Source organism: Ciona robusta, chromosome 14, assembly GCF_009617815.1.
Source record: "Ciona robusta chromosome 14, ASM961781v2".
Taxonomy (NCBI): domain Eukaryota; kingdom Metazoa; phylum Chordata; class Ascidiacea; order Phlebobranchia; family Cionidae; genus Ciona; species Ciona robusta.
The window spans coordinates 526,196-543,465 of record NC_143248.1 but is presented as its reverse complement, the minus strand read 5'-3'; the positions used below and the strand labels follow the sequence as shown (position 1 = coordinate 543,465).

Here is a 17,270-nt window from a genome sequence, read left to right as displayed (position 1 = left end):
AAAATTTCGTTTCGAAAAATCGTTTCCGAAACAAAATTTCGTTTTGAAAAAAACGTTTCGAAAACAAAATTTCGTTTCGAAAAGAACGTTTCCGAAACACAATTTCGTTTCGAAAAATCGTTTAGGAAACAAAATGTCGTTTTAAAAAACGTTTTAAAACCAAAAAAATACCTAATCTCATACAGATTAAAATACGAGAGCCATATATATTGGAATCGGTATTTATTACAGATTTCTATAATCAGGCAAACGACCATATTTCAAAGAGACAACCAGCAGAATGCATGCGAAAGAAAATACTTAAAGGTCGGCATATCATTAGTATTGTTGTCCACACGCTTGCACCAAAGAAATGGTGTTGGTATAAATGCGTGGTAAACGCAGTGCCGTCCAACGACATATACATCCATAAACAAGCGTTTGTTATCAGAAGAAACATGCTGACGTCACGTAGCACAAGCCTGCCACCTCGCGGATGGGAAACTTTGGATTGCGAGACGATTTTAATGATCGATTTTCGATTGTCAATTTCGTCGTGATTGTTTTCTGACTGAGATTCGGCGGCAACAACTCCGTTGGCTGTGATTTGGGGCAGTGGACGTTCAGTATTTGGCGAATCGACCGAAACTTCACCAATATTGACATTTCGTGAAATCGAGATTCTGCTTGGCACCCTTGTGAGTGGGTTGTTTCGTGAGATCCCGTTATTGGTTGGAGGATGCTGATGAAACAAAGCTGACAAGACATAGTTAATAGAGTTATGGTGACTCCTCAAGTATGTGTGGGCTATATGTTGCATTTCGTCCCCGGGTTCCAGGTCTTCGTCGTCACTGCATTGATTTGCTTCTTGAAAACTATAAAAAAATAAATAAAGTGTTTTATAAAAAAAAAAGAAAAAGAAAAATATTTTTTTTAGTTTTTTATATAAAAATATTTTGTTAAAGTTATACATATGTCCCATCTTACCCAACAGTAATATATACAACGTATCCCATCGTGTCCAACAGTAATATATACAACGTCATTACCTTTTTTTAATCTCTTCCACCGTTTCCTTCGCAAGATCTGTTGTTTCAGGTTCACGTTGAAGACCAAACAGAATCAAAACCACCTTGGCAAATGTAATCTCATTAATAAAAAGCTGAATAAATGTAACTTGTTTATCCTCGCACAGCGTGGCAACGAGTCGTTATAACACAGGTGTTCCGTTTCATACACCTCGTACCCGCTTACGAGTTACCACGTTTGTAATTATTTAGATTTTTTTTGTTAATTTGGACAACTCATTAGTGACTACTGAGTTGAGTTGAAGCAATTATTGTTAAAGGTGTCTTGACCAAGGACACATACGCCCAGAATGGTCGCAGCCATGAGTCATCAGTCGTCTAGAAATTAACAATATATTAAACACAACAGCTTGTACCTGTAATAGACATTGGAATGTGTCGCAAATTGGATAAATCAAAGTCATGACCCAGCGCTCATCCGTTTTATTATCGGTTCCAGCAATCACAGCGAGCAAGGAGAAACAGTTGGACACCAGAGGACCAAGGATACAAATCAATAGAAGAACTTCATCAAGGAGGGCTGAGGACTCCATCACCACTGGACGTTCATTGATATAAAAGATATAGAAGCCAACCAAACAAGCCAGTATCATGCATATCTCGACTGCAACCTATAATAGGTAATCAATTAACCGTATAATCGCATCTTATTATTTAGTGTCCGCACCAAATCACTTAGCAACGAGCTGTACAATTTCAATGATGACGTCATAGTTACATAAATACGTCTTCCAACTTTCCCATATGACGTCAAAAGTGAGACAGCGATAATTATAAAACACTCTCAAACCATTGGTTTTAATCTCTTTGCTCAGTGTATACTGTTATATATGGGACATAGTATTCAACAAGTATATGGGACATTATATTTAACAAGTATATATATGGGACATTTTATTCAACAAGTATATATATATGAGACATTATATTCAACAAGTATATATATGGGACATTATATTCAACAAGTATATATATGGGACATTATATTTTACAAGTATATGGGACATTATATTCAACAAGTATATATATGGGACATTATATTCAACAAGTATATATATGGGACATTTTATTCAACAAGTATATATATGGGACATTATATTCAACAAGTATATATATGGGACATTATATTCAACAAGTATATATATGGGACATTATATTCAACAAGTATATATATGGGACATTATATTCAACAAGTATATATATGGGACATTATATTCAACAAGAATATATATGGGACATTATATTTAACAAGTATATATATGGGACATTTTATTCAACAAGTATATATATGGGACATTATATTCAACAAGTATATATATGGGACATTATATTCAACAAGTATATATATTGGACATTATATTCAACAAGTATATATATATGGGACATTATATTCAACAAGTATATATATGGGACATTATATTCACCAAGTATATATATGGGACATGGTATATATATATATATTAGTTTTTTACCAAGTATGAGTTATTAATAAGCAGCGTATGAAGTTCTGTGAAATAACTTCGATGTTTCAGTTCAACAGGTGAGGTTCTTGTAGCGAGGACAATTATTACAATGACTGTTGCGAACGATGCAATCGAACCCAAGCTTACACCTGTATCAATGGAAATGTAAAGTGTATATTTTAATGCATATAGTGCATATAATATGTAGAAATATAGTATAACATGTATAGCGCTGTATGGGGTAATACGGAATGGCGTTGGCACCTTAATTTTATCTTGTTGTATCGTATTTTCAACAATTAACAACGCTCGTTTAGAGGCGTGGGGATACGGTTATACAACTCTGTAAATATACTCTGTTTACTAACTAATAGGATGCAGAATTAAACATGTCTCATCTTACCCCACCCTAATATAAATCGACAGCGATACTTTGAAATACCCGGTTTGTTGACAAAGTTTTGAAAATAAATATTCAGACGAAACTCGCGTAAATTTCCCAGAAATGTACAAACAATATCAATAATTTAGGTTGTGTTTACTTTAGTTTTGATTTATCGTCGCAAACCGGGGTCACTTCATAGCGTTCCTAAATCATTCGCTGGAATTCACTCACCCGATTTTTTTTTCGTTTTTTATATTTTTTCGATAATTTTTCTCGTAATTTTTACCACGAAAAAGAAGCAATGTCCATTAAGTGTCTTGCTCAAGGACACATACGACAATTAGTTTGGTATCGTACTCACCGAAATATGACCCGAATAGTTGGTAACTCGGTTTCACAACCCCTTCGTATGGTGGAGGAAGCCTCCCGATGTTCCTCCATGTAACGTACAGCATACAAGACGCTACAAGACTGAACTCAACCAGGAATGGGAACATAAACTTCTCGGCAACGTGAACGGTGTTGCATAAAGATGAATGACAACTACACGAATCAGTGTCGACTGCGACCATGGCTAAACATAAACAAAAAATAAACAAAAAATAGTTTATTTTTTTTAAATAGTCGACTGACAATGCCATGGGAGAAATATAAATATTTTATTATACAAAAGTTAGTCGACTGCGACCATGGCTAAAAACGAACAAAAAATTAGTTCATACTACTTGAACAGGGCACTGACGATTTCACTCAAATAAATATCTTTTAAACTAGTGATTGAACATTGGTTTTTTGTCCGTTACGTTTTCGTAGCACCACCAAGAACCTTACGATATTTCTTTGCACAAGAATCGTCCTGCTATATGAGCACCAGATCAGGGTCAGATTCGCGGAACTTATTACAGTGCTAAATACACCAAACAGATTTACCGGCCAAATCAATCTTAATGTCCCACAAAGTTACATACTTGGTAACTTGTAAACTGACACGAGGTGTATACATGTATGAAACAGAACACCCGTGTTATAACGACTGTCGTTACCCCGCCATGCAAAGATAAACAGGTTTAATTCATTTATAAATCATTTTGTTTTACTTAATTTAGTGTATCTTCAGTTCAAGTCGGCAAGTTTAAAATACATTGTTCCCACCTGTTGTGTGAGGATAAGTAACTCCAGATCCGTAATCACTTATATTGGATTCAACATAAGTTGGGACGTGAGACGTTGTGGAGGTTTCTAAATATGGTTGGGGTAAGGTAATACATGTTTCATTCTCTTTTATCATCTCATTTGGTTGTAAACAAAGAATATTTACAAAAATATATACTCATAGTCCCACGACTCAAAAAAAGGTTGATAATTGCTTAAAACACGAACAGTAAATATGGTATTTAGGTGCAAACGGCATCCCATCTTACCCTCCAAGTACTATATATGATACAATGTGTTAAATGTTCAAATCAACCTTCCCGTCTCATCTTACCCCACAGTAAATATTTCCTTTAAACAGCTCACCTTCGGAACGATGGCCGGCAGATGATGGGTTCAACGCTACGACTGTTTCTGTCACGACAGATTCAATCCACGTTGAGAGGTTGGTAGCTATTATAAACATTATACCGGTTCTGTAGAAAGAATAATTATATGTGATATCAAACTGTGGGGTAAGATGGGATACCGTTATCAACTAAATCCCATGTTTACTGATCGTGTTTTGACAATTGCTATTTTAGAGTCGTGAGAATACGGTTTTATAATTCTGTAAATATTCTTTGTTTTCTACCAAATGGGAAAATAAAATAAAACAAAATAAAGACATAAACCATCATTACTATTTGTATGACACTATTTTTGTTTCAAGCCTTTTGGTTTAAAAACCAAAATCATTTTCTGTGATGACAAATGTTTTTAATTTAAAACACAAAACCGAAGTTGACAAGTTAAGCCTGTTACGTCATATCTAATGTTACGAAAATTTACCGCATTATTTGACGTTAATGATCGTTATAAGTGGATTTAAAATTAGGCACAAAAATAAATTATCTATAGTGGGGCGGAGGAAGATGGGACACCTTTTTGTTTTATTTTCTCTTTTCATTTGGTATTAAACAAAGTACATTCAAAGAATTACAAAACCGTATAAACGATCAGGACATTTGGATATCATGTGTTAAAGGTGTCCCATCTTCCCCCCCACGGTACTATATATACGAAAATGTTTTTTACTGACAAACCAACTTTGAAAAATAAACTGTTTTTCGGTATTGTCAAAAGGCAGACGAATATTGAAATAAAGATTATGTATGTTATATATATAGCAGTGCGGGTAAAGTGGGACGTGCGTTTGTGTGTTAAAGATGTTTCCTTTATATTGATAATTATTATTTCAGTGCTTCATTTTAAATGTACTTCGCGAATAATAACGTCATGTATAGTAGATGGATTCAACGCTACGACTGTTTCTGTCACGACAGATTCAATCCACGTTGAGAGGTTGGTAGCTATTATAAACATTATACCGGTTCTGTAGAATAAATAATTATATGTGATATCAAACTGTGGGGGAAGATGGGACACCTTTAACACCTAATATCAAAATAGCCTGATCGTGTTTTAAACAATTATCAACGGTCTGTGGAAGTCGTGAAGATACGGTTTTATAATTCATTGAATGTTCTTTGTTTACAGCCAAATGAAAAGAGAAAACTAAACGAAAAGGTGTCCCATCTTCCCCCACCCTACCTTATTACAAAACTATTTTTAACCCTCACCTGGGGAGCAAAAAGTTGTTTGGAATGAATAGTTTCGTGTATCTGAATATAAACACACTCTGGTTCAAAATAAAGAAGAGATGCAACGCCGATATGACCGCTGATAAATAATGGGCTTCGCATTCTTCGCTGTCATCTACTGTGTGAGATAAAAACTCCATGCTATCCTTCAGTACAATAGCGGTTCCGAATATTATGATAACCCCTGCCGATAAATATATGTTGTAAGAAGCCTGGTAATTGATCAGTTCACTGCACGTGTGTTACGTATCCGCCCACTAGACGTGAATACAAGTTGTAAGAAATATCTATAAATGTCTAACATTATATAAATAAATGGCTTTCGGAATTTACTACATTCAATGCATATTAAGTCGCGAACCGTATTTTTTGTGATAAAACAACAAAAAATCTATGTGTTGTCTAAATATTTCTGCTGCTTTAAATCCTAAGCTAAGTCATAACACAAGTTCGCACTTTCCAACAGCTGCCAAAACAAGAACCACAAATTTAATGGATTAATCGGCGGTCGAGTCCGTTACAATCGATTTTTCGTTAGCTTTTCCACAGGGGGAAAATGGGTTTAAGTTGAAAGCATACCTTATTACAAAACTATTTTTAACCCTCACCTGGGGAGCAAAAAGTTGTTTGGAATGAATAGTTTCGTGTATCTGAATATAAACACACTCTGGTTCAAAATAAAGAAGAGATGCAACGCCGATATGACCGCTGATAAATAATGGGCTTCGCATTCTTCGCTGTCATCTACTGTGTGAGATAAAAACTCCATGCTATCCTTCAGTACAATAGCGGTTCCGAATATTATGATAACCCCTGCCGATAAATATATGTTGTAAGAAGCCTGGTAATTGATCAGTTCACTGCACGTGTGTTACGTATCCGCCCACTAGACGTGAATACAAGTTGTAAGAAATATCTATAAATGTCTAACATTATATAAATAAATGGCTTTCGGAATTTACTACATTCAATGCATATTAAGTCGCGAACCGTATTTTTTGTGATAAAACAACAAAAAATCTATGTGTTGTCTAAATATTTCTGCTGCTTTAAATCCTAAGCTAAGTCATAACACAAGTTCGCACTTTCCAACAGCTGCCAAAACAAGAACCACAAATTTAATGGATTAATCGGCGGTCGAGTCCGTTACAATCGATTTTTCGTTAGCTTTTCCACAGGGGGAAAATGGGTTTAAGTTGAAAGCATACCCACAACAAAGTAAGGGTAATTGAATTAGGAGATTTTGATTTGACCTCAACCACACACTACCTTTTAGCCATCGATTCGTAGATTGGTTGGTCTTAGCAATTCGTGAAAACACGCCCCCACACAAGCTTGATAAGACGTTATAATACAATGTCCACAGAATGCAAATCCCATACAACATGATCATATAAGTATCAACGTCGTTCGTTGTTATCTAAGAATTTTAGAAAGTAGGTTTTTTTTATTACAGCAATTTAAATAAATGAATATAACTTATTTAACCTCACATAGCGACCTTAGTTATAACACGAATGTTCTGTTTCATACACATCGTGCCTGCTTACAAATTACCGTGGATGTACCATTTTAATATCACTTACTCGTGTGGTAATAGCTTCTGATAGCTTTATAACAAGAGTGACGACTACAATTATCATCGCAAGGATTCCTGAGAAAAACGACGACACCCCACTTTTAAGAAAGACGTTGCTTTTAGCTTTAATAATATCTTCCGCTTGCTGTGCATCATATGTCCTGTGGAAAATATGTTTAGTAGAGTGGGGTAAAATGGGACATCTCTTGACTTTATTTTCCCGTCCCAATTTGGTAGTAAATAAAGAACATTCAAAGAATTATATGACCGTATCCTCACGACTCCCATAGACCGTTTTTAACTTCTACTACGTAATGGCATAACGTAAATACACTACATTTTTTATACCAGATGAGCCGCTGAACGATAATCAACTTACTGCACATGTACGCGTGTGTTTCCTCTCCTGTAAACAACATGGTTATCAGCAATGCGCTCGGCAGGCGCAGAAGGCAGTCTTATCCCGGGTGAATCACTTGACATTTTTAAACAGACTTGATTAAGATAAACTAACTCAGTAAGTCTATTATGATAATATAGTAGAGTGGTTTCATTTAGTAGTAAACAAAGAATATTTACAGATTTATATAACCGTATCGCGACTTTAAAATAGCGTTGTTAATTGTTTAAAACACGATCAGGAAATTTGGGCTTATGTGCTAACACTATTGCGAAAATTAAAAAAAAAAACAGAAAAAAATCCTTAAAACAGAAAGACATGATATAGCGTCAAAACGACAGTTTTTAAAACACGTCTACGTTTAAAAACATGCTCTAGTTGATGCCATACAATATAAACCGCTTGCTGTCTAAAATAAAACATTCAAAACTACAATAACGTCACCTGAAACCTCATACTTATATCTATTCGTTTTGATTCACCAGATCTAGCTTGAAACGAATACATTTTGTTTAGGGTCTGGACTTCTTCACAACTGAAACATTATAACACTTGTGACTGTCATTGCCTAAGGGCTCTCCTTTTACGCCGCAATCCGTTTCTACTAAATTGTGTAACCTGAAATCTGGTCAACCAGGTGCAAACACGCGGTATTGGCGCAATTCAACCTAAATGTTCGCTGATGTGAATTGATCTATTTTCCATTTGATCGATATTTTAAATCGGAGACAAAACGAAAATGAATTTGCGAATCAACTTTCAATTTTGTGGAAAGCGGTGACATAACTAAAACGTAAAAGCTTATTAAACGTAATATCGATTGTAACATGCAGTGTATATATAGTTAATATACCAATGCACCAACACGTTCCTGTATTAAACATGACAATAATTTAAATATATTGCTTTGTTATTACTATATATTATTATAAATAAGTTGTAAATTAAAAAAAAAACAATAAATTCAAATTATTTATCCTCCCATGGCAGGGTAACAACAGTTCATTTTTTGGCTTAATTTTAATTAAAAATGTGACTAACAATTGGTCGAAAAGTAGACCTGACGACCCTTTGTCTTGTTCCATTTACGCTGATCGCCGGACAAATTGATCTTAATTTTCAACAAATTGCAGTTAGGAGTCCAAGAGATTAAATATAGTGGGATGGGAGAAGATGGGACACTTAAAATAATTATTGATATTTAAATACCCCGATCTTTTTTCAAACAAATAACAACGGTCTATGGAAGTAATGCGGATACCGTTTGATAAATCTTTGAATGCCCATTGTTACCTATCAAATCCGACAAAAAAATGAATGAAAAAGTGTCCCATCTCCCCCCAGCCTACTGTATTACGTTAAAATGAAACATTCATTTATAAGCTGTATTAGTCATGGTAGGCTTTATTTGTTTAGTGAAACAGCTATACGCTTTTAACTTATATTTCGATCCACACTTAGCTACGATATATTAACTGGCTCTTTTGCACGCCTTTTATCAATAGCGCGTTTTATCGCTTTGTTGCAACTTGCATTCTACTTACTGTTTTAATATTATAATTCTATTTATAGTCCGGCGCCGTAGCACAGTTGGTTAGCGCGCACGCCTAGGATCTGGAGGTAATGCGTTCAAGGCCCTTCCCCGCTACTAATGTGGGCGTATGTGCCCTTGTAGTAGGGTAACATGCTTAGTAACTCGTAAGCTATCTGGCACGAGGTGTAAGAAACAGAACACCCATGTTAGGGTAAAGTTAAAGTCATGTACACTTAACTCTCACCTCGTAACAGGACTCTATTTGTTGCAGGTTTCTTACGTCTTCTTCGATGTACAGTATTACTTTTTAATTTTATCTGAAGTGAGGGTAGGGAAAGATGGGACACCTTTTCTGTTCGGCGCCGTGGCGTAGTGGTTAGCGCGCCTGCCTCTAACCCAGAGGTAATGGGTTCAAGGCTCGTCGCTGCTACCATTGTGGGCGTATGTGGGGTATTTAAGTATTATAAAGCCCCAAAGTTAGTTGGGCTCCCAGTGATCTCAAAGTAACATACTTGGTAACTCGTAAGCTGGCGCGAGGTGCACACCCGTGTTATAACGACTGTCGTTTTCCGGCCACGCGAGGATAAAGTAAGTTTCATTCTTTCATTCATTCACTACTCCCATAGACCGTTGTTAATTGTTTAAACACACTTTCAAGACCCCCAGTATTTTTTTAGAAGATACTTAAATAGGATTTGCTAAAGGTGTCCCATCTCACCCCACAGTACTATACTAAAGATAAAATTTACATACACATGAAAATTAACAAGAAAATTAACAAACAAATAGATTTTTTTTATAAGATTTTTTTTATATGTTTTTTTATAAAGAATGATTTTTATTTTCACAGATTGACAGCCAGGATCTCAAAGTCGAGCGAGGATCTCAAAGTCGTCTTCGATAAGTGCCTTTTAATCCAGTAAGATCCAGAGGTTGAAAATATACCCAGATATCTTAATGCTTGAATGAGGGATGTGATGTTAAATTACTTGCAAGAATTGCTACTTGTTTGGTGCATGTTAGCGTTGGCTAACCATTGGTTCTATAAGTGATTGTTTTAAGTTTTGGGACAGCGAGTGTTTTTTTCATGCAGTTTATATTCTTTATTGGTTTAATTGCTTGCAACCCCTGCTCTTTTATTTTGAAATGAAAATGCAATTACTATATATGTGAATTTATAATTAATTTTAGTCATATTAGTGTTTTGACCAGGCATGGATACTGCGATATACAACGTGTTGGGAAGGTTTATTTATGTTAGGAGTATCCTTGTTAATTGTTTGAAACACGATCAGCATATTTTGATGTTATGTGCTAAAGGGTGTCCCATCTTCCCCCATCACCCTACTATATTACAATATAGCTTGAAAACGAGCAGCGATATATAATAAATTCTGTTGTTCCATTTAATAAATGATCTTCCTGATAAAAACGTTTAATGCACTAACATTTTATCTGCCATAACACCAGGTCATCAACATATGATATTGAGGTTTACAACAGAATAAACATTGGTACAATAAAGTCATTACCAAAAGGTTCATTTAATATTAGTTTAATTATTTTACACGAAGATTCCAACCACGCCCAGGAGGCTGCTTCGCTTGTGGTCGTTGAGGTTTTTTTTACCAGGACCTCTCGCCAGTAGCCCTAGTTATACCTGGGCCTTGATCTTGTTTTAAAAGATCAAGGCACGCTAGGCAGCGATCGACGCCACCCAACGGTTTTCGAAGCGCGTAACGAGACCGCGAAACACGCACAATACACATAATCAAGAACTGCAACCTGGACTGACCGTCTCATAAACTGAACTTACACCTCCCAACACACCATCGTTATACGTGGCTTACCGCGTTAAGAGGCGTACTGTGAGAAATTGGACACAGGACACAAGAAATTGGACACGGCACACACTTCTGACCTGGCATTGGCTGATCCAATGAATTAAGATATAAAAATATAGAAGGGGTGAGCTGTAGCACCTAACCATTCGCATCACATTTGTTTATATGTTTGTATGTGATTGTTTTGGTGTAAAGTGAAGTGTAGAACTGTATATTCTGAGTCACCATGGTTGGACATGCTAGAGCCCCAATAGTTAGTTGGGCTTCCAGAGTTAAGTATTATGAAGCCCCAATATTTAGTTGGGCTCCCAGTGTTAAGTATTATGAAGCCCCAAAGTTAGTTGGCTTCCAGTGTTAAGTATTATGAAGCCCCGAAGTTAGTTGGGCTTCCAGTGTTAGGTATTATAAAGCCCCAAAGTTAGTTGGGCTTCCAGGATTAAGTATTATGAAGCCCCAAAGTTAGTTGGGCTCCCAGTGTTAGGTATTATAAAGCCCCAAAGTTAGTTGGGCTTCCAGTGTTAAGTATTATGAAGCCCCAAAGTTAGTTGGGCTCCCAGTGTTAAGTATTATAAAGCCCCAAAGTTAGTTGGCTTCCAGTGTTAGATATTGCTCCCAGTGTTAGGTATTATAAAGCCCCAAAGTTAGTTGGGCTCCCAGTGTTAATTATTATAAAAGCCCCAAAGTTAGTTGGGCTCCCAGTGTTAGGTATTATGAAGCCCCAAAGTTAGTTGGGCTCCCAGTGTTAGGTATTATGAAGCCCCAAAGTTAGTTGGGCTTCCAGTGTTAAGTATTATGAAGCCCCAAAGTTAGTTGGGCTCCCAGTGTTAAGTATTATGAAGCCCCAAAGTTAGTTGGGCTCCCAGTGTTAAGTATTATGAAGCCCCAAAGTTAGTTGGGCTTCCAGTGTTAAGTATTATGAAGCCCCAAAGTTAGTTGGGCTCCCAGTGTTAAGTATTATAAAGCCCCAAAGTTAGTTGGCTTCCAGTGTTAAGTATTATAAAGCCCCAAAGTTAGTTGGGCTTCCAGTGTGAAAGTATTATGAAGCCCCAAAAGTTAGTTGGGCTTCCAGTGTGAAGTATTATGAAGCCCCAAAGTTAGTTGGCTTCCAGTGTTAGTATTAGAAAGCCCCAAAGTTAGTTGGCTTCCAGTGTTAAGTATTATAAAGCCCCAAAGTTAGTTGGCTCCCAGTGTTAAGTATTATGAAGCCCCAAAGTTAGTTGGGCTCCCAGTGTTAAGTATTATGAAGCCCCAAAGTTAGTTGGCTTCCAGTGTTAAGTATTATGAAGCCCCAAAGTTAGTTGGGCTCCCAGTGTTAAGTATTATAAAGCCCAATATTTAGTTGGGCTCCCAGGGTTACTGCCACATCATTGGAGTGGAGGTTGCATAGAGATTACGAACACGCATAACATCTGTACGAAATCAATTCTCCTTCATTGGCATTTTTGCGAAGAAAAAAAAGAAAAAATTAAAACAAAAACGAAAACGGAGCTCCGCGCAACGTGAACGTAAAAATAAAATGAAAAAGCGTGAACGGGTAAAAAAAGACAAAAAATTACGTAAAAATCGGTACCGAACGCATAAAAAAATAAAAATGCCATTGATTGAGGATTAATACGCACATCATGTATGCAAAAACGTCCGACACCCCATGCAACCCTCTTATCCGCCGCAATGACAACCCCATTTATTTAAAGGACTCAACATCGGCCATTAAGTAAGACAACAGTAGACTGTATATAGATAGGCAACAGTAGACGGTAGACAATATATAATAGACTTAAAACCCAAAAGGTACAATGACACGTGTTGTGTCGGCCCAGCGCGGTGTCCCAGCCCTATTTTACTTAAATAGACAGGCAATAGTAGACGGTATATATATGTATACAATAGTAGATACATAGATTTCAGAGACGTTTAGCCAATAATACACAGCCCAGTAACATATTTTTAATTACAGCAAGCTTGAAGCAATCTGTTTTTCAGTCCTATTTTACGTCACTGTTTATGACGTAATAAACACTAAGGATAACGTCACTTTATTGGCACAGAAATGCCCACACCATGGATTTATCAGAATATAACAGTTTACTTTGTGTGTAGTGTAAGTGTGTATCAATTCATACAATAAACACCACAATCCCCAACACCACCATACCCCACCCCATACAATAAGCACAGCAACACAGTATTCTCTATGGGCCAATACAATAATAATAAATATTAAACCGTGTTATTTGCCGCCACAAACCGTCGCAGTAACTAGTTGTTTACGAAGTGGGGAAACTGCATAAGAACGGATTTGGGAGCTAACTATATCTTGCTTTAACGCAAGATTGATCGAACCGAGTGATCCTAGGAATCACTTTATCCGCCGCAACAGCGTCGACTTTGCGTCGCATTTTCGCGCTTGTTGTCGATTCAAAAAAGGAATGACAACATAAACTGATTATAGAAAAAACATTTATTTGGTTAGTAGTTTTAGGGGACCTAACAGGGGGCTAACATTTTTGTAATTTTTGATCCCTACCCTAGTCGCAAGTTTGGCGCCTAATTGTTTTGCAGTTGGAACCCGCCAGCTTTCGCCGACCGGACTTTTAACCAACCGGCGTGTAAGGGTTTTCGCAAACCAGGACGGTCTGCTGTATAGGCCTGGGTGCAATGACACGTGTTGTGTCGGCCCGGTGCAGTGTCCCAGTTCTGTCTAACTTAAACTTCCTAACAGCGATCCCTAGTTATAGCGATGTCACTTCTATCTATCTCATGCCGACTGTCCGGCCTTGCTGATAAGTGACACCAGGAGTATGGGTTAAAGTTGGAAATCTGACCTGCGCGCACCGTTCTTATGCAGGTTGTTTACACACACACACACATGGAGAAATAAAACCCGAGATTCCCAACCACGTTACATTACTAACGTGTACAAAGGTGGACTTTAAACATTTGGTCTTCCCCACCCCACAGCACACCACACACAGTGTACCACATAAACATTCTATTTTAAACAAGCATTCAATAAAGGGGACTTTTTATGCTACAGCTCACATAAGTTAGTATTTACATCGACTAAGAATAAATCTTAGTCTGGGTATGCTATGGCTCCATCTTCGTTCTTGAGCTTTTCGTTCCATCTTTGTCACTTTTCTGTAAAAGTAATAACACGTTAGATTTGTTACTCATCTCGCTATATTTCATACTAACTTCACCACCAACATGAATATATGAATGAATGAAACTTGCTTTACCTGGCGGGACCGGACAACGACAGTCGTTATAACACGGGTGTTCTGTTTCATACACCTCGTGCCTGCTTACAAGTTACCACGTATGTAACTTTGTGGGTGATTGTTAATATTTTTTTAGCTAATAATTTGGACAACCCATTAGTTACCAATAAAGCATACATATGTAGCATAACAGTTATTTACTACAAACGTAAAAGTTTGACATTCCCGCATCTTGTCTCAGTGCAGCTTCTTAAGCTCGTTTAGTGTTAACATGCGTATTTTGTTTAATATTGTAAACGTGTGTGTAATACGCTAGATTAAATGAACAAGTGCTAACACGATTACGTCGTTCTGTAAATCGTTTGACTTCCGAGATAAAAGTTAAAGCAATCGTTGTATTTACCTTCGTCTTTTCTTCCTCCAGCAATTCTTTCGTTTCACGTAATAATTTTCAAACCATTATATGCTCATAGAACCAGCTGAGTGACGTTGTGTGAACTGTGACGTCATATCTGTGGCGTAAAATTTGAAGTTTAGAATAAATTGAGGATTTAAATATTGCGAGCACAGTATTGATTACTATTAAAATAAGTTGGGGTATAAGACGATAATTGTTTTTTTGCTCGTCCCATTTAATTCGTAAAGTAAATTAGAGAAAAAAGTAAAGACTCTAAAATGGCGTTGGTAATAGTTTAAACATAATTGGGAAATATGGGACATCGTTGCTAAATATCCCATCTTACCCCGTAGTATTTACAATGGGACTGGAATTAATTAAACTCAACGCGAATAGACGACAATGTTTGCAACAGTTGCACAAGTTCGGTATTTAATCAACTTACCGAAATCTTATCAGCGGTTCACGGAGACAGCTTCGTACCAAACTCGTATATAGTGGAGTAGATGGCGTAGTGTCTGAATCTGTAATGTTAAAACAACGATTAGTTTAAAATTAAATACAAAATGTTAAGTTAATTATAAGAGGGTGAGGAAAAACGGGACACCTTTAGCACGTGGTAATAAAATATCCTGATCGTGTTTCAAACAATTAACAACGGTCTATGAGAGTCATGAGGACATTTTATGTTTCTTTGAATGTTCTTGGTTTACTACCAAATGGTTCGAGGAAGGCGTCCCATCTTCCCCACCCTACTATATGATACACGGAGCTGCATTTTATATACGCCATGGCTCCCAATGAAAAGTGTAACAATATTGGCTTACAAACTAACTATAAGACATAAGCGAAGTTTACTTAGCAATACAGAATTTAATTTATTTTATTTTTAAGCACGTAGAACAGCGGATATAATCTTACTCACCCCAACAATGTGGATCACATGTGTTGGTTCTACGGAGCATTTCAAGATGATCCTGCTTCGAACAGAACTCTGTGATGGTAAAACTTGCGTTAATAAAATTCAAGTTTCCCACAAACTTACATACGTGGTAACTCGTAAGCGGTCACGAGGTGTATGAAGCAGAACACCCGTGTTATAACTGTCACTCTTGTAGACATGTAATACACACGCGTACAGTCGTTAAAATATATTTGCACTTACCGGTTATGCAGGTCAACTGTGCGGTAACGAACTTGTGGATATGTCGTTTCGGAGTTAGTATATCATTCTCCTTGTATGTTGGATTGCTGTAATAACAATATCGGTTAAACGAATAAGAACAAACGTGCATTCATTTAACGAAGTTTAATACAATGTATAGAAATTACTGTATTTTCTCTGCAGTCGCGTTATTTATGAGACACGAATAGCCGAAATATTGTCACAAAACGAGCTACGAGCAATTGTTGGCTTCAATAAGAAACACCCAGTTCGATAAAAAAATACAAACTCACTTTTAACGTTGCCAATCCGAAGCTGTATCGGCGGCTGTCACTCAAGGCATCTTTATTCGTGAGCGAGATAACATTGATGTGATTTAAACACAAGACTTCTTGTTTCAGTGTAAATTCAAATAATTCAAACTTTTAAAGAATTATTTTTAAAATATCCAGCTGTAAATAAATGTTAAATATCAATAAAACAAATAAATGCATAATATTGCTCGTATATTGCATATTCAATGCTAAAACAAGCCCTTATGACAACCTAGCTGCCCTCACATAACTACATTATAACTTCGAACTGCTTAGCACCTTTTCGAAAACGTGGCAAACCAAAAAGAACCAACCGATCCCAAAACTCACATGAGCAAAAACGAAAACGTGTTGATCACGTGGGAAGCTGGGGACTGATTGGTTAATTGGTAGGAGCGACGCTGCGAATTGTGACGTAACAATGCCAAATTGTAATTCTCGCGAATGCCAAGCGCACAGTGCTGCCTCTAGTAAAAGATCCAAACTGAGTCTTAAGACAGGATTTCATAAGCAGTATTTCAACATCAGGTAACACCGAATCTATTTATAGTAACAGCGGATTGTGAAAATTACAGCAATAATTATTTTTGCCGGAATTTCTTCAACTTGTGTGAATAAGCAGTAAACAACCAAGCCGCAACATACTGCACTGTTGCGCAATATATACTGCACTGTATGAAATATTAGTTTCGAAAACTATATATTTATATAGTAGGGTGGGGGAAGATGGAACACATTTTCATTCTATTTTCTCGTCCTATTTAGTAGTAAACAAAGAACATTCAATGAATTATAAAACCGTATCTTCACGACTCCCATAGACCGTTGTTAATTGTTTAAATGTTTTAACGACTGTCGTTTTGCTGTTGATTCCTTTTTCTTCGTTTTTTTAGTTAACATGATCTTCGCTATTGTTTTCGAAGACCAGACATAAAGTAAATATATAATCTTTTAGCCAATTTGGCGGCTTAACTGAAATAAAAATGTAGAAAATCGTTTCCTGATTAAGTCTTGCCGGATGACGAAACGTTGAAAATATGCTACGTTTTGTCATACCAGGTGAGTTGCTAAAATATTATTTACATAATGCCTGGTAGCAGAAG

The 17,270-nt window shown here is 36.6% G+C and overlaps 1 protein-coding gene and 1 long non-coding RNA gene across 3 annotated transcripts; both read right to left on the bottom strand.

Annotated features, from left to right (window-relative positions):
* Positions 1-207: 207 nt before the first annotated feature.
* LOC149724673 (proton channel OTOP2-like) lies at positions 208-6,460 on the bottom strand. Its single transcript, XM_089892298.1, has 9 exons — positions 6,319-6,460; positions 5,690-5,894; positions 4,434-4,543; positions 4,068-4,154; positions 3,277-3,489; positions 2,540-2,679; positions 1,424-1,678; positions 1,029-1,111; positions 208-854 (listed from the first exon to the last, which is right to left on the bottom strand). Exons 2-9 carry the CDS (start codon positions 5,848-5,850, stop codon positions 242-244), a joined length of 1,662 nt encoding a protein of 553 aa, XP_089748424.1. The 5' UTR covers positions 5,851-5,894; positions 6,319-6,460; the 3' UTR covers positions 208-241.
* A 6,627-nt stretch (positions 6,461-13,087) lies between these two features.
* Positions 13,088-17,168, bottom strand: LOC149724672 (uncharacterized). 2 transcript variants are annotated; one of them, XR_016386459.1, is made up of 6 exons: positions 16,147-17,168; positions 15,854-15,939; positions 15,614-15,682; positions 15,134-15,212; positions 14,695-14,803; positions 13,088-14,208 (listed from the first exon to the last, which is right to left on the bottom strand). It is a non-coding gene; the product is annotated as an uncharacterized LOC149724672 (long non-coding RNA). The 2 variants fall into 2 exon arrangements; XR_016386460.1 differs by lacking the exons at positions 15,854-15,939; positions 16,147-17,168 and having other exon boundaries at positions 15,614-15,737.
* Positions 17,169-17,270: the final 102 nt, after the last annotated feature.

What these genes read in the sequence shown, in the direction of transcription:
- LOC149724673 (XM_089892298.1), bottom strand. Translation starts at nt 5,850, where the DNA reads ATGGAGTTTTTATCTCACACAGTAGATGACAGCGAAGAATGCGAAGCC. An exon ending in TTATTAATAACTCATACTTG is followed by an intron (nt 1,679 to 2,539) that starts GTAAAAAACTAA and finishes TACCTATTATAG; the next exon opens with GTTGCAGTCGAGATATGCAT. An exon ending in CATTCCAATGTCTATTACAG is followed by an intron (nt 1,112 to 1,423) that starts GTACAAGCTGTT and finishes ACATTTGCCAAG; the next exon opens with GTGGTTTTGATTCTGTTTGG.